At 37.7% G+C, this 27,629-nt stretch overlaps 1 protein-coding gene across 5 annotated transcripts in view; it reads right to left on the reverse strand.

Annotated features, from left to right (window-relative positions):
- The window catches only part of ITGA1 (integrin subunit alpha 1), a 232,324-nt gene that overhangs the window by 68,947 nt on the left and 135,748 nt on the right, over positions 1–27,629 (reverse strand). For all 5 annotated transcript variants that reach the window (XR_014261953.1, XM_082455868.1, XM_082455867.1 and 2 more), the window contains 5 exons: positions 23,935–24,083; positions 20,007–20,157; positions 12,030–12,195; positions 9,143–9,216; positions 8,297–8,441 (listed from right to left, as the gene is read on the reverse strand). Coding sequence is in view for 4 of the 5 variants with exons in the window: in XM_082455868.1 (XP_082311994.1) it covers positions 8,297–8,441; positions 9,143–9,216; positions 12,030–12,195; positions 20,007–20,157; positions 23,935–24,083 (685 nt within the window). In the remaining variant the exon portion in view is untranslated. The remainder of the gene's footprint in view (positions 1–8,296; positions 8,442–9,142; positions 9,217–12,029; positions 12,196–20,006; positions 20,158–23,934; positions 24,084–27,629) is intronic.

A 27,629-nucleotide genomic window follows, 5' to 3' on the forward strand; every position in this document is an offset into this window, starting at 1 on the left:
ACCAGGGGCAGAGTCAGAAAACAAACTCAAGATTCTACAACCCAAGAGTATCTCTGTACTGTCTGACTGTATACCCAGTGCCATAAACACTTCAAGTCACTTCAAGTATGATGGGATCAGCAGCTTTATAATTTTTATTTTTATGGGTGCATGATGTTGCATTAAGTGGATTTACTATTTACCATTTACTTAACTATTCCCATATTTTTGAACATTAAGGATGTGCCATTTACCTCAATAAAATACTATGAAAACAACTGTTCCCTTGGCATTCTTAAATTATTGGATTTTTTCTTTAGGTTAAATCCTCAGAAATGGAATTTCGAGGTCAAGGTGGTGTAAACATTTTTATGGCTCTGGATACACATCGTCAAACGACTTTCCTAAAAAGTTATATTACTTTATATGCCACTGTTACATATGAGGGCAAATGTTCTCAGATTCTTCTATCTAGGATGGAAAGAAACCTCAGGTTAAACTGGTTCTTGATTTCTAGGTATTTCACATAGAACAGTCTCATAGAATCTTAGAACATGAAGAACCTTTAGAAATTATCTAACCTGAGATTGGTTCAAGATGGTGGAGTAGAAGGACATGCTCTAACTCCCTCTTACAAGAACACCGGAATCACATCTAACTGCTGAACAATCATCGACAGGAAGACACTGGAACTCACCAAAAAAGATACCCCACATCCAAAGACAAAGGAGAAGCCACAATGAGATGGTGGGAGGGGTGCAATCACAATAAAATCAAATCCCATAACTGCTGGGTGGGTGATTCACAAACTGGAGAGCACTTATACCACAGAAGTCCACCTACTGGAGTGAAGGCTCTGAGCTCCATGTCAGGCTTCCCAACCTGGGGGTCCGGCAATGGGAGGAGGAATTCCTAGAGAATCAGACTTTGAAGGCTAGTGGGATTTGACTGCAGGACTTTGACAGGACTGGGGAAAACAGAGACTCTACACTTGGAGGGCACACAGAAAGTAGTGTGCGCATCGGGACCCAGGGGAAGGAGCAGTAACCCCATAGGAGACTGAACCAGACCTACCTACTAGTGTTGGAGGGTCTCCTGCAGAGGCGGGAGGTGGCTGTGTCTCACCATGAGCACAAGGACACTGGCAGCAGAAGTTCTGGGAAGTACTCCTTGGTGTGAGCCCTCCCAGAGTCTGCCATTAGCCCCACCAAAGAGCCCGGGTAGGCTCCAGTGTTGGGTCACTTCAGGCCAAACAACCAACAGGGAGGGAACCCAGCCTCATCCATCAGCAGTCAAGCAGATTAAAGTTTTACTGAGCTCTGCCCACCAGTGCAACAGTCAGCTCTACCCACCACCAGTACCTCCCATCAGGAAACTTGCACAAGCCTCTTAGCCTCATACACCAGAGGGCAGACAGCAGAAGCAAGAAGAACTACAATCCTGCAGCCTGTGGAACAAAAACCACATTCACAGAAAAATAGACAAGATGAAAAGGCAGAGGGCTATGTACCAGATGAAGGAACAAGATAAAACCCCAGAAAAACAACTAAATGAAGTGGAGATAGACAACCTTCCAGGAAAAGAATTCAGAACAATGATAGTGAAGATGATCCAGGACCTCGGAAAAAGAATGGAGGCAAAGATCGAGAAGATGCAAGAAATGTTTAACAAAGACCTAGAAGAATTAAAGAACAAACAAACAGAGATCAACAATACAATAACTGAAATGAAAACTACACTAGAAGGAATCAATAGCAGAATAACTGAGGCAGAAGAACGGGTAAGTGACCTGGAAGACAGAATGGTGGAATTCACTGCTGCAGAACAGAATAAAGAAAAAATAATGAAAAGAAATGAAGACAGCCTAAGAGACTTCTGGGACAACATTAGATGCAACAACATTCGCATCATAGGGGTCTCAGAAGGAGAAGAGAGAGAGAAAGGACCCGAGAAAATATTTCAAGAGAATATAGTTGAAAACTTCCCTAACATGGGAAAGGAAATAGCCACCCAAGTCCAGGAAGCGCAGAGTCCCAGGAAGGATAAACCTAAGGAGAAACATGCCGAGACACATAGTAATCAAACTGGCAAAAATTAAAGACAAAGAAAAATTATTGAAAGCAACAAGGGAAAAATGACAATTAACATACAAGGGAACTCCCATAAGGTTAACAGCTGATTTCTCAGCAGAAACTCTACAAGCCAGAAGGGAGTGGCATGATATACTTAAAGTGATGAAAGGGAAGAACCTACAACCAAGATTACTCTAGCCGGCAAGGATCTCATTCAGATTCGATGGAGAAATCAAAAGCTTTGCAGACAAGCAAAAGCTAAGAGAATTCAGCACCACCAAACCAGCTCTAAAGGAACTTCTCTAAGTGGGAAACACAAGAGAAGAAAAGGACCTACAAAAACAAACCCATAACAATTAAGAAAATGGTAATAGGAACATACATATCGATAATTACCTTCAATGTGAATGGATTAAATGCTCCAACCAAAAGACACAGGCTCGCTGAATGGATACAAAAACAAGACCCATATATATGCTGTCTACAAGAGACCTACGTCAGACCTAGGGACACATACAGATTGAAAGTGAGGAGATGGAAAAAGATATTCCCTACAAATGGAAATCAAAAGAAAGCTGGAGTAGCAATACTCATATCAGATAATATAGACTTTAAAATAAAGAATGTTACAAGAGACAAGGAAGGACACTACATAATGATCAAGGGATCAATCCAAGAAGAAGATATAACAATTATAAATATATATGCACCCAACATAGGAGCACCTCAATACATAAGGCAACTGCTAACAGCTATAAAAGAGGAGATCGACAGTAACACAATAATAGTGGGGGACTTTAACACCTCACTTACACCAATGGACAGATCATCCAAGCAGAAAATTAATAAGGAAACACAAGCTTTAAATAACACAATAGACCAGATAGATTTAATTGATATTTATAGGACATTCCATCCAAAAAGAGCAGATCACACTTTCTTCTCAAGTGTGCACAGAACATTCTCCAGGGTAGATCATATCTTGGGTCACAAATTAAGCCTCAGTAAATTTAAGAAAATTGAAATCATATCAAGCATCTTTTCTGACCACAACGCTATGAGATTAGAAATCAATTACAGGGAAAAATACGTAAAAAACACAAACACATGGAGGCTAAACAATACGTTACTAAATAACCAAGAGATCACTGAAGAAATCAAAGAGGAAATCAGAAAATACCTAGAGACAAATGTCAATGAAAACACGACAATCCAAAACCTATGAGATGGAGCAAAAGCAGTTCTAAGAGGGAAGTTTATAGCAATACAATCCTACCTCAAGAAACAAGAAAAATCTCAAATAAATAATCTAACCTTACACCTAAAGGAACTAGAGAAAGAAGAAAAAACAAAACCCAAAGTTAGCAGAAGGAAAGAAATCATAAAGATCAGAGAAGAAATAAATGACATAGAAAAAAAGAAAACAATAGCAAAGATAAATAAAACTAAAAGCTGGTTCTTTGAGAAGATAAACAAAATTGATAAACCATTAGCCAGACTCATCAAGAAAAAGAGGGAGAGGACTCAAATCAATGAAATTAGAAATGAAAAAGAAGAAGTTACAACAGACACCACAGAAATAAAGCATCCTAAGAAACTACTACAAGCAACTCTACACCAATAAAATGGACAACCTGGAAGAAATGGACAAATTCTTAGACAGGTATAACCCTCCAAGACTGAACCAGGAAGAAATAGAAAATATGAACAGACAAATCACAAGGAATGAAACTGAAACTGTGATTAAAAATCTTCCAACAAACAAAAGTCCAGGACCAGATGGCTTCACAGGTGAATTCTACCAAACATTTAGAGAAGAGCTAACACCCATCCTTCTCAAACTCTTCCAAAAATTTGCAGAGGAAGGAACACTCCCAAACTCATTCTATGAGGCCACCATCACCCTGATACCAAAACCAGACAAAGATACCACAAAAAAAGAAAATTACAGGCCAATATCACTGATGAATATAGATGCAAAAATCCTCAACCAGATACTAGCAAACAGAATCCAACAACACATTAAAAGGATCATGCACCATGATCAAGTCGGATTTATCCCAGGGATGCAAGAATTCTTCAATATACGCAAATCAATCAATGTGATACACCATATTAACAAATTGAAGAATAAAAACCATATGATCATCTCAATAGATGCAGAAAAAGCTTTTGACAAAATTCAACACCCATTTATGATAAAAACTCTCCAGAAAGTGGGCATAGAGGGAACCTACCTCAACATAATAAAGGCCATATATGACAAACCCACAGCAAACATCATTCTCAACGGTGAAACACTGAAAGCATTTCCTCTAAGATCAGGAATGAGACAAGGATGTCCACTCTCACCACTATTATTTGACATAGTTTTGGAAGTCCTAGCCATGGCAATCAGAGAAGAAGAAGAAATAAAAGGAATACAAATTGGAAAAGAAGAAGTAAAACTGTCACTGTCTGCAGATGATGTGATACTATACATAGAGAATCCTAAAAATGCCACCAGAAAACTACTAGAGCTAATCAATGAATTTGGTAAAGTTGCAGGATACAAAATTAATGCACAGAAATCTCTTGTATTCCTATATACTAATGATGAAAAATCTGAAAGAGAAATTATGGAAACACTCCCATTTGCCATTGCAACAAAAAGAATAAAATACCTAGGAATAAACCTACCTAGGGAGACAAAAGACCTGTAGGCAGAAAACTATAAGACACTGATGAAAGAAATTAAAGATACCAACAGATGGAGAGATATACCATGTTCTTGGATTGGAAGAATTAATATTGTGAAAATGACTATACTACCCAAAGCAATCTACAGATTCAATGCAATCCCTATCAAATTACCAATGGCATTTTTTACAGAACTAGAACAAAAAACCTTAAAATTTGTATGGAGATACAAAAGACCCCGAATAGGCAAAGCAGTCTTGAGGGAAAAAAACAGAGCTGGAGGAATCAGACTCCCTGACTTCAGACTATACCACAAAGCTACGGTAATCAAGACAGTATGGTACTGACACAAAAACAGAAATATAGATCAATGGAACAGGATAGAAAGCCCAGAGATAAACCCACGCACCTATGGTCAACTAATCTATGACAAAGGAGGCAAGGATATACAATGGAGAAAAGACAGTCTCTTCAATAAGTTGTGCTGGGAAAACTGGACAGCTACATGTAAAAGAATGAAATTAGAACACTCCCTAACACCATACACAAAAATAAACTCAAAATGGATTAGAGGCCTAAATGTAAGACTGGACACTGTAAAACTCTTAGAGGAAACATAGGAAGAACACTCTTTGACATAAATCACAGCAAGATCCTTTTTGACCCACCTCCTAGACAAATGGAAATAAAAACATAAATAAACAAATGGGACCTAATGAAACTTAAAAGCTTTTGCACAGCAAGGGAAACTACAATCAAGATGCAAAGACAACCCTCAGAATGGGAGAAAATATTTGCAAACGAATCAACGGACAAAGGATTAATCTCCAAAATATATAAACAGCTCATGCAGCTCAATATTAAAAAAACAAACAACACAATCCAAAAATGGGCAGAAGACCTAAATAGACATTTCTCCAAAGAAGACATACAGATGGCCAAGAGGTACATGAAAAGCTGCTCAACATCACTAATTATTAGAGAAATGCAAATCAAAACTGCAGTGAGGTATCACCTCACACCCGTTAGAATGGGCATCATCAGAAAATCTACAAACAACAAATGCTGGAGAGGGTGTGGAGAAAAGGGAACCCTCTTGCACTGTTGGTGGGAATGTAAATTGATACAGCCACTATGGAGAACAGTATGGAGGTTCCTTAAAAAACTAAAAATAAAATTACCATATGACCCAGCAATCCCACTACTGGGCATATACCCAGAGAAAACCATCATTCAAAAAGACACATGCACCCCAATGTCAGCACTAGTTACAATAGCCAGGTCATGGAAGCAACCTAAATTCCCATCGATAGACAAATGGATAAAGAAGATGTGGTACATATATACAATGGAATATTACTGAGCTATAAAAAGGAACGAAATTTGGTCATTTGTAGAGATATGGATGGATCTAGAGACAGTCATATAGAGTGAAGTAAGGCAGAAAGAGAAAAACAAATATCATATATTAACGCATATATGTGGAACCTAGAAAAATGGTACAGATGAACCGGTTTGCAGGGCAGAAATGGAGACACAGATGTAGAGAACAAATGTATGGACACCAAGGGAGAAAAGTGGCTGGCGGGGGGAGGGCGGTGGTGTGATGAATTGGGATATTGGGACTGACATATACACACTAATATGTATAAAATGGATAATGAATAAGAATCTGCTGTATATAAAAATAAAATAAAAATTAAAAAGGAAATTATCTAACCTAACCTCCTGTCCTCTTTTTTAGGTATCCTATGTCACAGCTCATATCATACTGACAGGATTTGGTTGGTTCTGTTATTGTCTCTTATCCAGAAAGGTAAGCTTTGTCAATGCAGGGATAATATCCCTTATTTATCTTGTTATCCTCAATTTATAACTGAATGTTTGGCACACTGCAGGTACTCATTATTTATAAGTGCTTTCTTGATCAACCCAGAATCAGGCATTTTAGTATGGCGAAACAAACACTGGAATAAGAATCAAAAAACCTAGATTCTACTTTCAGATTTGCCACAGTTAGCTGCGACATAATATTTCTACTCCTCAATTTCTTAATTTGGCAAATTAGATGTGTACCATTCGCTTTCTAAGATCTCTTTTAGTGCTAAAACTCAATATGAATTTTAATGCCAACCCCTTGATTTTATATCACAATCCTCCAAATATTTAAAAGACATGCAGTGTATACTTTGTTTTCTAACCACCAATTTTTTCAGGTTTGGTGGGGAGAGGGATGGGTAGATGGGGATTGTTTTTAGATCTGTATCCTTCAGATAGTTTTTTACTGGCAATTCTAGTTTGGCATTTTCTTTTGTAACGTGTGATGCTAGGACAATGCTTAGAATACTTTAGCTGCTCTCCGACTAGGGCAGAATGAAATAGGACTTTTATGAGAAATAGACTAGACTTCCATTAGTGCAGTTTAACATGTCTTATGGGGGTTTAGCGCTCCCATTATACCTGCTGCTTACCACTATATTTTTAATTATCAAAACTGCTTAGACTCTTTATTCTTCTTAAATCCTGTTGCCTCTACAGCTTTAATACGTGCCCTTGAATAAGATGTATGGCTGTGCCAGTAAAGACCTGCCACCTTCCTATAAAATAGAAAGAAACTGGGATAGAGAGAGAAAAAGACTTCCAGGACATAAAGATCCCAGACAGGACTGCTAACACGCTAAAATATGAACACGGCACGTATTTGTTTTCTTTACCACTGTATCCCCAGCACCAAGAACAATACCTGGGGCAAGAGAGATGCTCCCAAAATATTTGTAGAGTGAAGAGAGAGAGCTGAAAAACCATACCCTGAGGGTCCTTTCCATCCTAGTCCCTCCCAACTGTTTACTGAGCCTGACCAGTGACAGAAGAGTCCCCAGGCATCCCCCAGGCAGCTCCCAGCCTGACACAGATTCAGAATAAAGTGACACCAGGCACACACCTCCTCGTTCTAGGCAAGTCTTTGGAAAATCGTTACATTACTGGGTTTCACTTCAATATGTATCTGATTGTGAACAGAGGTATTAAAGAAGTCATATGACAAAACAAGTTAAAAGTTTACTTTCCAAAATTAGGACCCATAGAGAGAAACTAATGATAGAGGATATTTAAGAGAATATGGGAGTCTGATCTGCAGGATAGGCCGAGTCAAGTCCTCTTTTTCTACCTTTGTTTCCTGTCCACTGGGTCTGAAGCACTTCTTGACATTAACACGAATACCAGACACAGAGAGACCTCCAAAAATGTGCGTTTCAGCCCAAATCATTTCCTGTGTAGGCAGCCCTTCTGAGAAAGGCTCCTCCATGTTCTGTTATTTTTGCTAAGGCTACTCAGAGGCCATCATGGGTCTCTAACATCTAAAATATCTAACTCTTAGACGTGATCTCTCTTACAAAATACGCTTATATATTTAAGCGTATATATTTATGCTTATATATTTACGCTTATATATTTAAATTTTATATATAAAATTTGCTTATATAAATATAAGCAAATAATACTAAAAATAAAAAACACAAAAATTAAAAAAAAAAAACAACTTTCTCTCAATTACATACAAACTTTACCTAAATAAGAAGCAAGAGGTTCATTCTTTTTGGTAGACTCAACATTAAAGGTCGTGTTTTGGGGAATTATGATTTGATTAGCCTTCTGCATGACGACTGTTCCATTCCAATCATAGGCTCCGACTGCTCCAAGCATGACCCAGTCCTTATATCCAAATAGAGAAAACAATGATATTTAACAAAAATAGTAACAGCAAATAGCAAGAGCATTAACAATATGTTAAGTACTGTTCAAAGTGCTTTACATATATTAAATCATAAAACTGGCACAATAATCCATTGGGCTAGATGCCATTATTACCACTTCTTTTACAGAAGAAACTGAGGCAGAATAAGTAAATTTCCCTAGGTCATACAATACAATTACACACTGAAATGTCAATATTCTTGTGCAGGGACCACGGTACCATTTCTTCCATCAACTACAAAGGATATATTTTCTAATCTTGCCTTTCTGCTTTATGGCTGCTAAGAAACCTGGGTCTTGAACATGGAATTCTAGCAAGACCCTTGAATACCTTGACACCAAGAAAAAGATACATTCCATACCTTTAGCAAATATGTTAAATATTTTATTTAGCTAGATGTATAATTATAGAAGGCAGACCTCAAACTGTCTGATTCACAATTATTAGTACAATGTAGTGAGCTGTGTACGATAACATGCTTTCCTAATAAGGAGTCTGTGAAATGCTGTTTCCTATTTGGATTAGAAACAACATGGTCTGAATAACTGCTCATGCCGTGAGCTGCAAGTTGCACCTATAATGCTGATGTCTGGGTGTTGGCTTTGGGAAAGGAAACCTCAGAAAAAAAAAAAAAATTTCTACCAAGTGGTCAATGTACCTGTGAGTAATGAGCACTGAAGCCGGTCTGAGACATTTCCATCTCAAAAGAAGCTGCCGACTGGTCAGCTGTAGCTGTAACAGAGGAGAAGAATTGCCTTTAGCACACTGCTGATTTGCAGAAGAGAGAGACCTAGTACAGTCTGTGGTTTGACCAACCAGAACTTCTAGCATCTTTAGGGCATTTTCAGGCACACATTTCTCAACTCAAAATTCCTAGGTAGGGCTGGGTGGAGGACGGAGAGGGTTAGCAGAAGGGCTGTGTCTCACATTCCTGACTGTTAGTTTCCCCACCCTGGCTGGTGGAGTTGAATTCATCCTTCTGTTCTTATACTCAAGCCCTCTTACAGATCCTATGGAGCTTTGGATCAATGTGGCTGAAAGCTCTGCGTCTCACCCTCATGCCCTGGGAATCCTCCTGAGATTAGGCTAAACGTACCTGATATGTCACAGGGATAATAACATTTGATTCACATATTTAAAGAGGTTTCTTGATTCTACCAGCCTCATCTGCATTTCCTGCCCTGTATCATCTCAGAATTCCATTGTGTGATAAAGGGTTTAGGGATTCTGGGTTGGTTTTTGCTCTAATTTCTGGCAGTGGGTGTCACTCACAGATCAGGAGGGCTCCAGGCCACATGCCGTTCAATCACACTTTTTTTATTTAAAGATCCTGTGCCCATTTTGAAGCTCTTTACTGAAACACAGAAATAATCCAGAGCATTCTATGGGAGTGTGCTGCTCTCAGAATATTCACCAAGCCAAAGCCACAGCCTCCTAAGGGGATTAAGGGAATGTTGATTAATTTGCTTTCAGGAGGGAGTTACTGATTTATTTGGCCTTGCTGATAAGTTAAAAATAGCACAAAATTTTTTAAAAGTCAAACTACTCTTTCACTGAGGCATGAGAACAATCAAATTTGTGAAACCAAACTTATTTACTAGTTATTTACCTGCATAAATTTGTTAACAAATACATCAGTAATTGCCTTTTTATAGGACTAGATTAAATGGGGAAATCAATCAAGAATTCAACTATATCATTTTAATCGCAATACAAATTGCCCTCTAATTTAAATGACTGAGATGCACTTTAAATTTAATTTGAAGCTTTATTTTAGGTCCACAATGGTGTAAGGTGCTTTCTCATTTATCTCTGCAAGATCAGTTATAAGAATGCAGTAGTGGAGACCTACATAGTTCCAGCACCTTCCCCTGCCGCTGTTCTGAGAACAGAGAGAACAGCTGAGAACAGAGAGAAGGAAGCTCTGTGAAACTCTGCCTGCTGAATTGGCATCCTGGCAAAGCACACTGTACATGCCGGAACTTCTTAATGTCGGCTCCTCCCTGGACTTGTTCATGGGTGTTGCGATAACTACTCTGACCACTGTGCAGCTTCTGGTTAGGAAGTTCAGCATTTTTCCCAGTGCTGGATGGAAAGGGAGACATTAGTTTCCTGATTTTATGGGCAAATAGCTGGTACGCTCTCCTCACTAGGTGGCACTGTCCTTCGGCAAGCATGGTTTTCACAATTGCTGCTAGTTGTCATCTAAAGATAAATGTTGATAGGAAATGGAGATTTCCAAAGTAACAAGGAAATGAAGCCCTTTTGGATCTTATTGTGAAAACAGTCAGAAATAGGCTAGTAAAAACACTGCTTTTGGTTAGCCCTGAAAGTGCAGCAATGACGATATGGGAGACATTTTTAATCTGTGGAGTTCCTCATAAAATGATTCTGTTTTTAAATATGGAGACACTTCTTGGGTATGCAGGCGCTTCAGTGTATAACCTTTAACTCATGGTGTACTTAGGTTAGAAAGAATCTGAAAATGTCATTTAAGGCAAATTGATCCCTCCTCCACCTGATAGCTGTTACAGGATTCACTTCTACAAGTCTTAGGTTATATTTACTTGCTTAGTTAAGATGAGATTTAGAAATGAAATAGAGACACAGATGTAAGCAACAAATGTATGGACACCAAGGGGAGACTGAGAAGGTGCTTGTACATTTCTATGTTTAAGATGAAAAACAACTGTCCTCAGTGTGTCCCGTCCTCACAAGGACAGAGTCAACAGGATTCTGACAGAGCAGAAGAGCAGAACTGTCTCGTGGTTTCTCATCCTAGGTTGAGAAAAAAAGGCATGTTCTCTGAGTCTCCAGATTATCAGAGAAGGTGAAGGAAGAGGCTTTTTCCGTTTGCCTGGCATAACAATTCTGAAGACTTCTTTTTTCATCAGGGAAGAGCTAGTTCCAAAGTACATTGTTCCTTGACATTGTCTACCTAAGGCGGAGGAGGGAACGCCAGGACTCATTATCCCCAATGGCCAGCTGCCGTTGAAAAATCAAGGAAAAAATTTACAAAGAAGCAACATGACTCAGACAAATATAGTGAACCAATGTTTCACTGCCATGGGTCTTGAGGCAGAGTTCCATGTAGACCTTTAAAATGGACAAGGAGCAAACTAGGAGAAAATGAATGAACAAAGAAGTTATTATACAGGAACTGTCCCACAGAAGCCCAAAATGAAAAACAAAGACAAAAACCAAAACAAAACTTGAGTTAGTGTCTCCATTTTCTAAACCTGTGTCACAGAAAAGGAATAAAACACATGGGCACATTTTTGTTCTTGCGTGTCTACATTGACCATTGTCTTCATCTGGCCCTCACATCAGTACTGCTGGGTCCTTACAAAGAGAGCTGCCAGAAGACACAGTGCTATATGAAATAGCCATCTCAATGACAGATTTATATAAAAGGACATTGTTCCATGGTGGCTATTGTACACAGTAAAAATGCATTAGCCACGTGGTAGAAATAAATACCAAAACCAATTACATTGAGTTTGAATTGTAGAGAGAATATTCAGGCTTATGAGAACGAGTCATACCTTCCAGGGCAAAGATTCTTTCTCCCAGAGCTTCAACAATAGTGACTAGTGCCAATTCATCAGAGACATTGAAGAAATGCTTTTCAGTGGGTTCACTTGCAATTGATTTTATTTCCTCCACAAATTTTTCAGTGCTTAAATTTCCTCGATTATAGCTGCCAAGAATCTAAGACGACAAAAACAGCAAGAATATCTTTTAAATTCTATAGGTTAAACAAGAATCTCAAGCATTTTGTCAATAAGCAAGAGAGTGTATAGTACTGTGGCATAATGAAATTTTTATGTACTTCCACATTCTTAGAAGGGTAATTTTCAGAATCTGTGGATTCTCTAATATTAACTGTTATATTCTATAATTGCTGTAGGAAAATATAAAGGGCATCTTGTATGTTTGCAAAAGTTTCTTCTCTGGCATTCCTGTGTCCCTGTTTATCAACAGCTGTATCTTTAAAGTCTGATAGTTCAAAAGTAACGTTACAGTTTCTGAGTGTTCCTGATATTATTCCAGTCAGTGACATCACCATTTGCTGGCAAAAGCAATTAGCCAGTGAATTGCTTGATCTCAAATAGGCAGTACTTCCTGAAACTCTTACCAAGGGGAAGTCAGACACGTATATTTTTTAAACAGATGTTGGACTAAGTAGTAATCTAACTTGGCAATTTAGAAAATAAACAATTGGGACATTCCTGTCTGAAACAAAATGCTCAAGACAGGGGCATTCTTTTAAATAGAGAAGAGAGAGAGGCAGGAATTATCTACTATAGTTAACCATAATTATTTAGATTTTCTAGCGGGTTTTCTCAAACATTCAGTTTTACATTTTTTAAAGTAAGGTTTATTGAGATATAATTTATATACAATAAAATTCACCCTCTTTAGATGTACAATTCTATGAATTTTGACAAACCTACACAGTTGTGTTACTAACACATTGAGATTAGACTATTTCCATGACCCCAAAGAGTTCCCTCTTGCCCCTTTGTAGTCAGTCTCTTCTTCCCTCTAACTCCTTGCAAACACTGATCTACTTTCTGTCCTTATAGCTTTGCTTTTTCTAGAACGTTAAATTTAAGGAATCAAATAGCATGTCGTCTTTTGTGTCTGGCTTCTTTCACTTTGCATAATGCCTTCAAGAGTTATCCGTGCTGTCACATGTATCAGAAATTCAGTCTTTTTTACTGTTGAGTAGGACTCTACTATATAGAAGCACAATTCATTTGTTGAGGACATTTGGGTTGTTTTCAGTTTCAAGTGATTATGAATAAAGCTGCTGTAAGTTTTTGCACTTAGGTTTATGTTTTATTTTTTCTTGAGTAAAGACCTAGGAATGAGAGTGCTGGGTTCTATAGTAAGCGTATGTTTAACTTAATAAGAAACTGCCAAAATGTTTATCAGAATAACTGTTCCATTTTGCCATTTTACCTTTCCGACCAGCGATGTGTGAGAGACCCAGTTGCTTTGCATCCTTGACAGCACTTGGTATTATCAGTTTTTTTCTTTCTTTCAGTTTTAGCAATTCTGTTGGTGTGTAGTGGTATCTCATTTAATTTACATTTCCCTAATGACTAATGGTATTGAGACCTGCTTATTTGCCATAGTATTTCCTTTTTTCGTGTGGTGTCTGTTCAGATCTTTTGCCAATTTTTAAGAAAATGGATTGTTTGTTTTCCTGTTATTTAGTTGTGAGATTTTGTATATATTGGGTTGGCCATAAAGTTTGTTCAGTTTTAAGTAAAAATAAAAGACAAATTTTTCATTTTCACCAAAAATTTTACTGAACGATGTATTCACTAACTGAACGAACTTTTTGGCCAGCCCAATATTCTGGCTACAAATCCTTTATGTGTTTTGTAAATATTTTCTCCCAGTCTATATATTGGCTTTTCCTTTTGTTACAGGATCATTTGAAGAGTAGAAGTTTTTAATTTTGATGAGGTCCAACTAATTTTTTTTTATGTTGCATTTTTTCTTCTGAAAAATTTAGTTAATGTAAATATTTCTTAATATTTAGAAATGTATATAAATATGAAAATGTTCAAGTTAAAGTAAATGAAAAAATCTTTTAAAAATAAATGTAGGGCTTCCCTGGTGGCACAGTCGTTAAGAATCCACCTGTCAATTCAGGGGACACGGGTTCGAGCCCTGGTCTGGGACGATCTCACATGCCGCAGAGAAACTAAGCTTGAGTGCCACAACTACTGAGCCTGCGCTCTAGAGCCCGCGAGCCACAACTACTGAAGCCTGCGTGCCTAGAGCCCATGCTCCGCAACAAGAGAAGCCAGTGCAATGAGAAGCCCGCGCACTGCAATGAAGAGTAGCCCCCGCTCACCGCAACTAAAGAAAGCCCACGTGCAGCAATGAAGACACAATGCAGCCAAAAAGAAGTTAAATAAATAAATAAATGATAAAAATAATATATAAATTAAAAATGCAAAAAATTAAAAAAACCCAACCCAATGTGTAGATAGGACATTTCTATTGTTTTAATTGTATAAAAATGGTATTAAGAAAATGGCATTATGGACATTAAGAAAAAATGGGAAGAATTTTTAAGAAAAAATTTGGAAGAATTTGTACCATAATTTACTATTTTTCATCTCTATTAGATTGTGTTTCCTTCTTATTTTTGCTTTAATGTATTTTATAAGTTTTTTTTTACAATGAAAACATTACTTTTGTAATAAGACAGAAAAATTTAGCCTCTACCTCATTGCAAGTGTTACCTGAAGATTATTACCTGGGTTTTTACATTTTTTTTAATCGGCACTTATAGCGCCATTATTTATAACAACACAAACTGGAAACAACCCAAATGTCCATAATCAGTATAGAACAAATTGTGGTATATTCATACAATAGATAATGATAATAAGAGAATGAATCACCAATACAGAAAATATCATGTATAATCATTATGTTGAGTGACAAGCTAAACACAAAAGAGTACATACTGGATGATTTCATTTATATAAAATAGAATAGGCAACTTAAGCTATGATGGTATAAGTTACATCAGTGGTTGCTACGGAAGGTGAATATTAAAAGTGAAAGAAAGTACAAGGGAAATTTCTGTGTTTTATGGAAATGTTCTATACCTTAATTACGGTGTCAGTTATGTGGATGTATACAAGTGTCAAAACTCATCAGATTGTTCACTTTGTGCACAGTGTTCACACCGAAATTTTGCACTGTTTGTGTTTCATCAATTTTGAAAAATTGAATAAACTATAATGCTATGCAACAATATGGATGAATCTTTACAATATAATATTAAGTTTTAAAAGTTTTGAAATATTGTATACAGCATGAAACCCTTTTTATAAAGTTAAAAACAAGTAAACCTTTTAAAATTAAAAGGTTAATAAATTAAAATTAATTTTTTCAGATATGTACAGCTACCAAAGGACTATTTAAAAAGAGAACAAGACATGATGAATATAGGATTTGGGCTGATGGTTACCAGGTGGAGGAAGGCAGGTGGTGAATGTGGTCAGATGTAAGTTGTCAGAGGACCAAGCTAGCTCTCATTTTGGGTAGTACATCCATGGATGCTTATAATGCTATTACGATAAGTATGCAGGTAGGATGATAAACACAGAAACAAACAAAGTGGGCCATGCTTCAACAATGATAAGAAACTCTCCTGAACCAAGGATCATGATTAATTCAATTCTGTGCTCCTGGAATCCAAAAAGCAAAGGTAAGACCGTGAACTCTGTGCTATTGCTTGATTTTTTAGAATATCTGACTTCCTGGGGAGAAGAATCATGACCTCCAATGACCACAAAGATACTATAGACTTTTCTAGCTCTACTTTCCATTTTTAAATAATAGTCATAGATTTGTCTGGCATCATTAACAACAGAGACCTCTATGGTGCTTTCAAAGTCCTGTTGGCAAAGAAGAACTGAAAGAGTCCCCAAACACAGTTCTGCATGGAGGGCTGGCTGGATCTTGGACACGTGGGCAGGTGGGCGCAGGCAGAGGCGTCAGTGCTGGTCCTCTGGGTCTTCTGGCCGCCCAGCCCTGTGCCCCCTCCTCTGAGCACATGGGTCCCCCCACCTCCCCTCGGCCGCCTGCTCTCAGCTTCTACACGTATTTTTTTAATGTTAGATTTAGAATGGTAGATTTAAAAACTGACATTTTTATTAAGATGGGTACAGATTTTCACTTGCAGAAAGACAATAACTAAAATTATTGTTTTCAGTGTTGTTGTTTATGACCTACAACATACTTGTTTATTTGTATCATAACGCATAATGGTTTAAGATCAACAACTGAATCGCTGTAATGTACACTAAATGTTAATGTGACAAAAGGAGCTGGGCGCCAAGTAGTCAAGCAGCAAGTGCATTGGTTCTTAAATTTTCCTTCCTAGTGAGAAGGGGGTGGGGGATTTATTCCTGGCTCCTTCCCCTTGTTGGAGGAGCCCAGAGGAAGTACTGCAGCATCTGAACCCCCTCCTAAGCTCCAGGACCACAGCGGAGTCACTCCAGTGCCCTTGTCAGTTTCGTAGCTCCTACATCTGTAAAACGTTCTTAGAGGCAAAATGCCTCACTGTATGTGACTAACTTTGAGCTGCTTTGAAGAAAGTGCACGATTTAGGAAAACTAGAGGTGGCTCTAAGACAATTGGCACACTGTTTGGGGAGCTTTTTTGATTTTTGAAATTACTCTCAACTACTACGTCCAGATTTATGTAGGAAGATCTATACCAGCAGCTTACAAATCGAATCAGAACACAAAAACTTAGCTCTTGTTTATCTGGCTGAAAAGCAAATGCCGAACATCAGAAGTGGTTTATATTTGAACAGAGGCCACTAGTGCTTTTCCCACTTTAGCTGCTTGAGGGGTAAGAGAATTAATGGAATGGTAGTAGAGAATTGTCCAAATAGAGAGGGAAAACCCAAGGACCACTTGCTCTTATTACATTGAACAAATCCTCTCTCTTATTTAAAAACAATTAAGATGCTCTTCGTATAGTTGGGTATCTCACCATAGCTGGATGTACATGCCCTAGACTAAGGATGGAAAAGGCAGGCTCTGAGCTCTGGAGTCTCCATTCCATCCACGGTGTGGGTTTCAGGATCACTGGGCCCTTGCTCAACACCTCACTCTCTGCTTGGTCTTCTCCTCTGGACACACTGGCAGACGCCTCTTTTGCCAGCAGTTTTGCTATGCATGGATTTCTTTTAGATTTATACAAATTCTGTATGGTGTGAAGCCTTCTGAGTCCCCATTGATTTACCTAATTTATTTTGTAAGTTATATATACGACATCCTGGGCTGAAAAGTCACTATTTTTCCTCCTTGGTTCCTATTAACCATATTCTAGCTTCACTATTGAATTGACATGTTAACTTCCATTTCACTTACAAGTTGATGTAGTTGAAAATACACAAAAATTGTAAAGACTCCTGGACTACGCGTAATTTAGGTTCTTAACTGTGATGTAAACGTTGTCAGATATTTAGTGCTCTAGGTCACAGGACAGAGACAAATGGGTAATGTTCAATGGGGAAGATGTCCAAGTGACACACTTAATAAAAGTAAAATGTATAAATGTAATATGGGAGCATATATTTAGAAGAAACTATAAGAGAAAAGAATTCCCTGGAATTACTATGACTTGCATCCAGTTTGAACTATTTTGCATCACAGAATAAAAATGAAAACAGGGAGAAATGTATTTTGATCCTTCACCCAAGGGTCTGGTAGCTGGTAAAAACATTATTTTCCATGAATCAAAAGAGATACAAAATAATACTTAAAAATTACTTCCGTTTCGCTTAATACAAATACGTCAAGCCCAGGCATTTGGTGTTCTGCTAATATTTACCTGGAATAGACATTCAGAATTGAAACTCCCTTGAGGCAAATATGTCAAATGTAAAGTGTAAGGCTCATTTACATGTAGCACAGTGTCTTTTGTGTGCAAATGAATGAAATTCTAAGATACTTTCTAAGTTGCTTATTTTCATTTGAATGCTGTAGGTGATACACTTTCACAGCCATTATAATCCCCCGCCATTATCATCTAAGATTAGAATCTGAATATAAAACGGTCTCCTGCTAGCAATGTCTAATATCCTCAAGTGACAGAATAGAGACCATGTCATAGGGTCCTCAAACCAGCTCAGCCCTCACCAAATCTGAATGTTTCACAGGAAATGTGTGCAGTTTTATCACAGAGTGCTTATACTTTCAGTAATCAATCTTTTTTGAGTGTTGTCTCCCCCCAAAACATATCTCTCTGGTGTTCAGGATCAAATGGTGGGGGGAAAAAAAAGATGGAGTAGGCAGAACAGTCCAGGAAATAATAGGGCCAGACCCCCATGAACATTTGCTCTCATGCATCATGAATAGATGTGGAGAAATGTCTGAAACCTTTCTGTGTGAATAAACAAAGAGAGAAAGTAAAATAAATGTCTTATTTCCTAGTTTGGCACAAACTAAAAAAAATATAAGGTTCACTGAGGAAAAAATATGAATTGGGAAAATAAATAATTATTGCTAAAGTGAAAGTTTCCTACACTTTTTTTTATACCATTTCAAAGATCAATTTGATGCTAATTCACTGATTAAAATGGGAAAGGAACTCATGAGTTTATGGTTCTCCAGGAAGATTAATGCAATCATGAGACCTCTTTTTGACCAGATAAGAGGCAAAGTATGAATTATCAACCAGGGATACAACAAAGGGAAACAGAGATTTAAGGGCAAGAAATACTGATTATGTAGCCAGATACAATGCAAAAGTGATATAAGATTCACTTAAAATTAAGAAGCAATCCATTGATAGATACTTTCTTTCCACTGAAGTTTCCCGAACGTTGTTAATGCTGCTGATGGTTAATTCAGCTCATGGCCTGCATCTATGGTACCTGGAATGCTAGACTATATCCTCTGGGAAGAAGGTGAACAAATGATGGCACCTCTGGTACCCGGTTGTGTGGGACAAACTGGGCATGCGCTGGCTTTGCATACTAAAGAGACCGAGCATAGACTTTAATTGTGGACAGTATCTCTGAGTGAAGGCTGAGCCATATGGAATTATTCTCAACCACCGAAAAGATCAAAATAGCTATAGTAACAGGAGAGGTAATAATCGATTGAATAACAGTTGGCAAAAGATAACTTACTGAAGTAACAACAAAGGGAAAGAGAAATAATGAGATGTTTTAATTTTTTTTTTTTTTACATCTTGTACCCCAAATGAGAAAGAAAATGTTGCGAATGTTTACAACCTAGTTATCTTGGTTATAAAATAAGAAGTACAGTCACCTTGCCCCAGGGAAGAAGTGAATCAATTGTGTGTTCTGGGACTTTATCAGGGATGAATCTCTTTTTCTTCCCTACATACTATTGGGTGGAGTGTCTTTCACTGATCACACTTTTGAAAGGGAAAAAAGGAAATATCACTGATTAAATGCTGAAAAACAATTGTGGGTACTATCTGTTGTTACTATAAATGAAAGGGATTTTGTTGAAAAACAATTTTGGTTGAACTTTTAGAGTTCTGAAATCTTTTGTTCTCTGACTTATTTTAAAAAATCACTTTAAGAAACTCCCCTCCCCCTAGGCTGAAGGCATATAGCTTTCCTCCCTCCATCCCTCCATCTTTTCCCCCTTCCCCTTCCTCTTTTCCCCTCCCTATTTCTATCCCTTTCTTTCTCTCACCCTTCCTTCCTTCTTCTTATGTATTTTCTCCCTTCTTCCTCCTTTTATCTTTCCTTATCTTCTTCCTTCCTTTCTTGTAGTGATTGTTTGCTGAGTCTCCATTTGCCTGGCACTGTGTCGGGTGCTGAAGACACAGAAGGGGCAAGACCCAATCCTGCCCCCATAGAGTTTACTTCCAAATGGAGAAGTTTCTGTTTTTCGACCTTGTTTGTGTAACTCTCATAACATAACCATGATATGCACACAGCTTTTGTCTTCACACCGCAGCCTGAAAGTCATCTCTAGCCCTGTACTTACAGCTATGGAAAACCGCTGAATGCTTTCCTCCTCACAGTCCTGGATGACCTTATTCAGTTGGTGGTTGTCATGGGACTCTCCATCAGTCACAATTACCATGACTTTTTTAACCCCTCTTCGGGCACCCCGGGCTTCAGTGAAAGCCTCTTTCCTGAAATAATCACAGACAAAAGAGCAGCAAATAAAACACCAGCCCAAGGTTAGGCAAAGTGATAAACAAAATGAAAACACTGCCAACTCCAGGTAGCCCAGTGCTTTCCCTCCAAGATCAACATTGTTGCCCACTGTTCAAGCTGGGAGGCATGATGCTCATTGTTTGTAATAGTTTAAGACTTATTCCAGATGATGGAGAGGTTACCATTTTGCCAATCACCATAGACCCCATTAACAAAAGGCAGCAGTCTTTCATTCTTTGGAAACTTCAAAGGGAGAGTGTGACAAGCATACAGCAGATTTAGAGAAGGTCAGATTTTAAATACTTTCCCAGTCACTCCTTTTTCTGTAAACACTCTTTCTCTTGCTTGACAGGCCTCTTTCCTTCTGCTTTTGGCAGAGCTTTTGCTTTAGTCCTCACTTCCCCCACCTACTCTGACATTCACAGAACAGCTTGGACATCCTGTAAGCTATGGAGGGGGCATGGGAGAAAACAGAGTATTTGTATGGCTGTGAGTGCTTGAGAGTGCGCTTGGATGTGGGGTAAAAATTCAGACATAGGAATTAAAGACTGCAGATGGCAGTGGTCTGAGTCAGTGACAGAGTAGGGTTCTGGGGGGCAAGGAGGGTTTGGCATAGCTATGAAAGTCTGAACTAGGTTTTAGGACACAAGCTGCTGGGGGTGAGGTGGGAGGAGGTGGCATGGAGAGAAAGGAAAAATGCTATAACCTAACTTCAAAGAAAGGAATTTTGATTTAATTCAACAAGCATTTATGGAAAGAGATGGAAGATATGGGAAACTGACAACTTTTGTTTGTTTTGTACCTTCTACATACACACACACACACACACACACACACACACACACACACACTCAGGCACACTTTCCCTCCATTACTTTCTTTTACTCAACTACTTTCCCCTCTGGAGCCTTGGAAAAGAAGAGTACATTTTACTTAGGACTGAAACAATGAATGGATTTCATATAATATTTTTTAGATTTTGGTGTAAAATGCAGCAATCATTGTGCTGAATAGTCATTTTAAATATTTTACTTTGGTCATATGGACAAACAGCTGCCGTTGAGATATACCAAAGAAACACCTGTCCTTCACCTTCCAACAGTTTGCCACAGTACACATTAGCTCTACTGTAGATATATAGTAAATGCACAGTAGTGGGTATTTTGTGAGCAGGGAGAGAGAATCCTTGTGATGTGAGCAAAGAGATTTTATCTGTGTTTATTTTTCCTTTAAAAGGACTAACAGCAAATATGACAAGATGTTAACAACTGTTGATTCTGTTTGATGTGTACATAGGATTTTGTTGTACTGTTTTTTACATTTTCAACTTTTCCTAAAATTTTCAAAAGAGAAAAAGAAGCTTTTTAAAAAAATATATTGATCACTGGCAAAATGTGTGTCTCTGCCCTCTACACTACACAAACAGGTTCTCTGAGTTCTTTCTATGTACAGACAAAGGTGAAAAATAGATGTTAAAGGCTAGTCTTTAAATGAAGTTTGGACATGGATATGATAAGATTTAATCCTTTTTACAGTTCTAATTCCTTAGAGGATCACCAAAACTTCCTAATTCTCTTGAAGATCAAGGTCATAACTAAATGAACATCAGCTGAAGGAGACAATTAAACGATCTTCCTTAAAGAAAATCTGGTAGCTCTGAAACCAGGGCTGGCTTTCTATGGCAGAGCTCTTGAGTATACCCTTTCTGTTTCAAATATCTTCAGCAAATTGCCCTTGACCCCCAATTACCATCATCCAGTATTCTTTCTTTAAAATAAGCATTGACTTCCCTGCATGTTTTTAAACATTAACATATCCCAGGAGAATCCCTTTCTTTGGGACAGGAGAATCCAGGCCTTATGATTAAACATGTGAAGCAATGAAAAGAAAGAAAATTTGGGATAGGGATAAGGGGACACAAAAATATTTTGAACTGGGAGACACTGAAAATGGAGGTAAAGGATTCTAAAAATTTAGAAATATTATTTGCAACTGGTCCTGCCTGAAAGGAATCAAGAGCAATTAAAAATAAACTTAAACATGAAAAACTGATATAAGAAGAGTACTTAGTAATATCATTATGGAATCTTATTTATATACAAAACTCAATAAACTCTGTGTCCTACAGCTAGACCCTCTGTGAAACACATAGGCAAAAACCATATAGGGACATGGTATTTAGAGTGGTATTTATGCAGGAGCAAAAGCAGCCAGAATATTTCTTCAGTTAGTTTTCAAAGATGAATATTCATCTTAAGCGGCTGCCTTTGGAAAACAAAGTTCCCTACAGGCTCAGAGCTTTCAAAGAATACTTTGATTTACTTTGAATGTGTGGTCACATTTAGTCAATTATTTAAGAGTGCACACTCAGCACACCTAAATGTGTGCACTTTTGTGCATGCAAATTGGTGATCTACGGGCAGGTAAATGTAAAATTACCCCATCTGTTTGTGGTTATTTTTCTCATGGGCCCCATATAACTAGAACCACATGCTTTTCTAACATTTATGAGTCTAAAGCTGCACATGAAATTTTAAATTTTTGAAAATCCAACCCATTCTTTGGAGTATCCATATTAACTGTTTCAGCCCCATTAAAACACTGATCTTAGCAGGCAGGTGAAGTGAGGGCATGGGTAATCAACTCTTCAGAATCAGCTGAGTGTCCAGAAGTTGAAGGCACTTAAGAGAAGGATCCTTAACATTAGTCAAACTGACCATTAGATCTCCTGTGATTTTGGTGTTTAGTTTTTGTTCAGAAGCTTTCATGATGATTAAGGGGAGAAACAGCAAAAGATAAGAGCTGAGTGAGATCAGAAAAAATACAGAGAAGAGGAGCTGAACATTGTAAGAAAAGGACAGTTCTATAGGTTCTTATAGAATGAAATTCAACCACAGGGTGGGTTATGTGTGCTCCCTGAAGGAAACTGCAGAAGGGAGGAAGGGAGGGATGTGAATTAGAGGGAATTTGGAGAAAGTAAAGAAGAAAGAGAGAGAGCACAAATCATGAAATCCTTTCCACTTCTTTTCTTTTTTTTTTTTAAAGTTTTTTTTTGATGTGGACCGTTTATAAAGTCTTCATTGAACCTGCTACAATACTGCTTCTGTTTTATGCTTTGGTTCTTTTTTTGGCCGTGAGGCATGTGGGAACCCGCACCCTCTGCATTGGAAGACAAAGTCCCAACCGTTGGACCACCAGGGAAGTCCCTCCACTTCTTTTCAATCTTTTCACTGAAAATGATTTCAAATAAGACAACATTTAATTTGCCCTCTTAAAAACTCTTATTTGAGAGCTTCAATAACCCTAAATCTGTAAAATTTAAATCTGTAAAATGCTGTAAAATTATAGACATATTAGGGTATAGATATATATTGAGTAGAAGCAGACTGATATTAATCCATTTATTTAGACTGAGATTCCTAGAAGCTGAAAACAAAGAATAAAAGGAAAAGATATTATCTAATATTATGTCTTAGTACCCAAGAATGTGATGCTGTAGACTACAGTGATTTTTTGGACTGATTCTCCATCAATCAAAGCCTTGGAATAAGAGGAAAGATAAGAAGAGTGATGAGATTGTAATACAGAAAAATTTGATCCTATAACTATTAGTTAATCAGTTGAATCTCTTTTCAACAAGATGGCTTTAAATATTGCTAAGGCAACTGTTCAATTAATACTCCAAAGGGCTAGATCGTAAGCAGTCATTTTTGCACAGTCTTTTACTTTGGCTTATTTTTTTATCCATATACCTTGCTGTGTCTATTCCAAGGGCTGTCATCGTCTGGCGGCCACCTCTCTGGACTATTTTATTTGCTGCAACAAGCACCTCTTCCGTCGATGAGTACTTATTGAGGTTGAACTCATGGGTTACATTTTCTCCATACTGTACAATTCCAACCTGAAATACCAAGCCACTGTGAGTTATCCATCTAGCAGACTTCCCTGTTTCAATTTTTTTGCGTTTAAACATATGCATCAGATGTAATAATACATTTTAGTCTTTCAGATGAGTTTAAAACTCTATCAGTACACAAATCTTTCTACTTTGACAGTAATGATCATTGCCATTTGTGGATGCCAAAGAACACAAATGAAAGTGTTGTTATTAAACCTCTCAAAGGACCGGCTTATCTCTTCAACAGTGTTTACTGAATGACTCTGGTAAGCTTCGGGAGGGGGTAGAACATGAAACTGACATGGCCTCTGCCTTCATGGAGCTTCTAAACTAGAGGGAGAGAGAGATTAAACACAAGAATCATTTAAATACAGGTTCAATCGTAAACTGTGAAAAGGGCTGTAACAGAAAAGCTATTATTGGCAAGTATAACCTAGGAGCCTAATTTAAAGTGAAGGCTCAGGGAAGGCCTTTCAGAAGTGATATTTGAGACTTAAAAGACATGTGCTAGAAGGGTGGAGACCTGTTCAGATGGTGGCTGAGAGGGAGGATGGGGTCCACACAAAGGGAACTGTGCAAGTGGAGAAGCTGAGATGGGGAAGAGGTAGGGGCTCTAAGAACAGAAAGAAAGTCAGTGAGTCTGGACCAAGCTAGGAGGGGAGAGTGGGGCAAGATGAAGTTGGAATAATAAGCAGGGCATGTATCTGGCAAAGACACACATGTGCTTCCTGCTTTATGTAGCTCAGCTGTAGCACCACATCTCCTAAATCAGCCCTTCCCTCTCTTTTCTTGTTCTCTGTCTTCCCTCTCTTACTTCCATTGTCCTTTCATTCTTTCTTTCCTACAGGTTGGATAATGCAGGCAGCTAACGTCACAGCCATCATGAAGTAAAATGACTTAGAAGGTTAAGTGCCACTGCTTCGATTTCCCTTGCTCCATACCCTCCCCCACCCCTTGCCCATTTTCCTTATCCTTTTTCTACACCCTCCTTTGAAGGTTTATGTGAACCAATAAGCTAATCTATATCAAGAATTGTGCCTTAAGTTACTTTTTGTTTAACCTTCCTACCCCAAAATTAGGGACTCAGAGAATTCTTTACCCAAAGGAATGTCTTTTTAATGTAGGAGTTCTGGGCACTTCATTTCTTAGGTAGGGGAAGTAACTTGAGAAAGGGCTGCTTTCTTTCCAGGCAGTTGTCGTTTGCCCATTGTTCAGCCAGTCTTATTTCCAAGTCTGATCCTATTTCCAAACGGCATAAATGATCAGCATCTACCTTGTACTTCCCTTGATGTCACTGTTGTCAGAAATCTTTAGGCTTAATTATTTGTCTGATTTATAGATACATTTCTACAGCTTGGTTCTTTTGGAAACCAAAAGCATACCCTGGCACTTGCAGAAACAAATAAGAGAACTCCCAATTAAACATAATCTTTATCGTCTCTGCACTACCTTCTGGAGTATACTAGACAACCTGGAGCAATTATGCCACCATGCCTTAATACTATCCTATATTTTTTACTGCTTTTTTTAGCTTTCTTTCCTAACTTATTCAAATTATAGTAACATAAATTAGTATCACATTTTATAAATGAAGAAGCTGAGTTAAAAAAAACTCACTTTCCATAATGAAGGGGCAGAAGGAGGCCTAGTCTAGGATGTGTATCCTTCATCTCTCTATTTTGTCTCAGTAAAAACTTACCTCGCCGAAATCCCCTCATTTTCTTTTTTTTTTTTTCTAGTCATATTTTTTTTTTTAGGTGCTTGTGTTAAATCTTTATAGGTGTAAACTCACTTATTACAGCACATAGAATTATGTTCCCACTTAAGTCTCCTCTTTTATTTTTAAATTAAAAATTTTTTCTTTTTTTAAAAATTGGCATATAGCTGACTTCCCCCCATTTTCTAATCACCTCAGCTTTTGCTAAATGCTGCTGCCACTTCATGGCTACTCAATGAGTTCAGGTAGCTAGCTAGCCAACTGAGATACATTAGAAAATACGATAAAACAGACAAACAAACAAGTAAATCATATTTTTTAAAAAGAAATGGAATATACGAATCCTTCCTTAGAATTGCTGAGTCAGGTATAAGATAAATAAGAAATAATTAGAGAACATATGCGAGTATAAGAGAAGGTACACCATAAGCTGACTAAACACAAAATCTGCTCAATCCACGTCCAGGTTAGGTTTGCTCTTTGACTGTATATTTCACCTAATATCTGTCACCATCTGTTCCAAGACTATGGGCTATTATAATTGGAAAAAGACAATTATTAGTCTCCCATGACTCCAATTCAGGTTATTTCCTTGACAATTAAATGTTATGTACAGTTATCTATTACTTTCTGAATAGATTTAAAATTCTTTTCCCAATGACCCTAACAGCTTTTAATTAGTAATCCAGGGAGACACTGAAAAATTATCAAGGGAAACCACGTAGGTTTGACATTGTCTTTGTGTATATAAATGCTCAGGGTAAATAAAAGTAAAATGATTTTGTTACTTAGATAATCATTATACCTAATTTATGGTACCAAGGTGAGTGAATAAATGCTGCTGTGGAAGTTAATTGCTCATCCATTCAGGGTGTCTTACAGAGTTGGTTTTGTTTTTATTTCTCTTTGTTTAGATTTGATTAAGCAGGAGACTGAAGAACTTTGAAAACTGTCACTCCTGTCATTACTCTTGGACATTTTACTACCTGGATGAATCTACTGAACACCCTAGTCTCTCATTTCTGTGACTTCCTTGGCTTTAGTAATATTTTCCTCCAGTTTGCCTACGTCATCCGCTTCCAAGGTCTTAGCCTTCACCTTGTCATCTGGAAAAATTGCAGCACCTCAATCTCAATGTCAAGTGTTCTTCTCTCTGATCATTAACTTCAGCTCATTTACTTAGTATATCCAATTCATCAATTCCTTGACCACATTAAGACATCTAATTAATTCACAGATCTTATCTTTTTTTTTTTTTTGTACCCAGCCTAGATTCCATGATCCATCACCATAATCATTTACTTGCAAACATTTAACTACTTTAACCTTTTTTTCCCTCCATTAACTAACTTGGCTAACTTCCAACTCCGGTTAAGTCCAAATATCTCCTTCTCTGTGTGTGATCCTATGACACTGAATTTTGTTAGACAAAAATCACATACCTTGTAGACTGGTCTCACTTTGAAGTTTTGCTCATGAATCCCAAATGCGGTTGCACATAGCACTGCCCAACAATCCTACTACTTTTTACTAATGAGTGTACTGTTCCCTTCGATCAAATTCTAGTGATAAGCTATTAACTCCTCAGGAAAAGAATAGCATCTCATTTATACATGGGGAGGAGTTCACATGAGAAGAGATGGAAGTCATGTCAGCTAAATAAGGCTGCTTTGTGATGTAACATTTTACATTTACAACGCACTTTCCATATCTTACAGAACATACTATGAACTGATTACTATGAATTGGATTATCTGGAAAAATTATCTTCACACCAGGAATAGCAGAAGATGTAACACCTTGGTATGTCAGAGATCAGTGCTTTATATCTT

The sequence above is a fragment of the Balaenoptera physalus genome (assembly GCF_965194825.1).
Source record: "Balaenoptera physalus genome assembly, chromosome: 3".
Taxonomy (NCBI): Eukaryota; Metazoa; Chordata; class Mammalia; order Artiodactyla; family Balaenopteridae; genus Balaenoptera; species Balaenoptera physalus.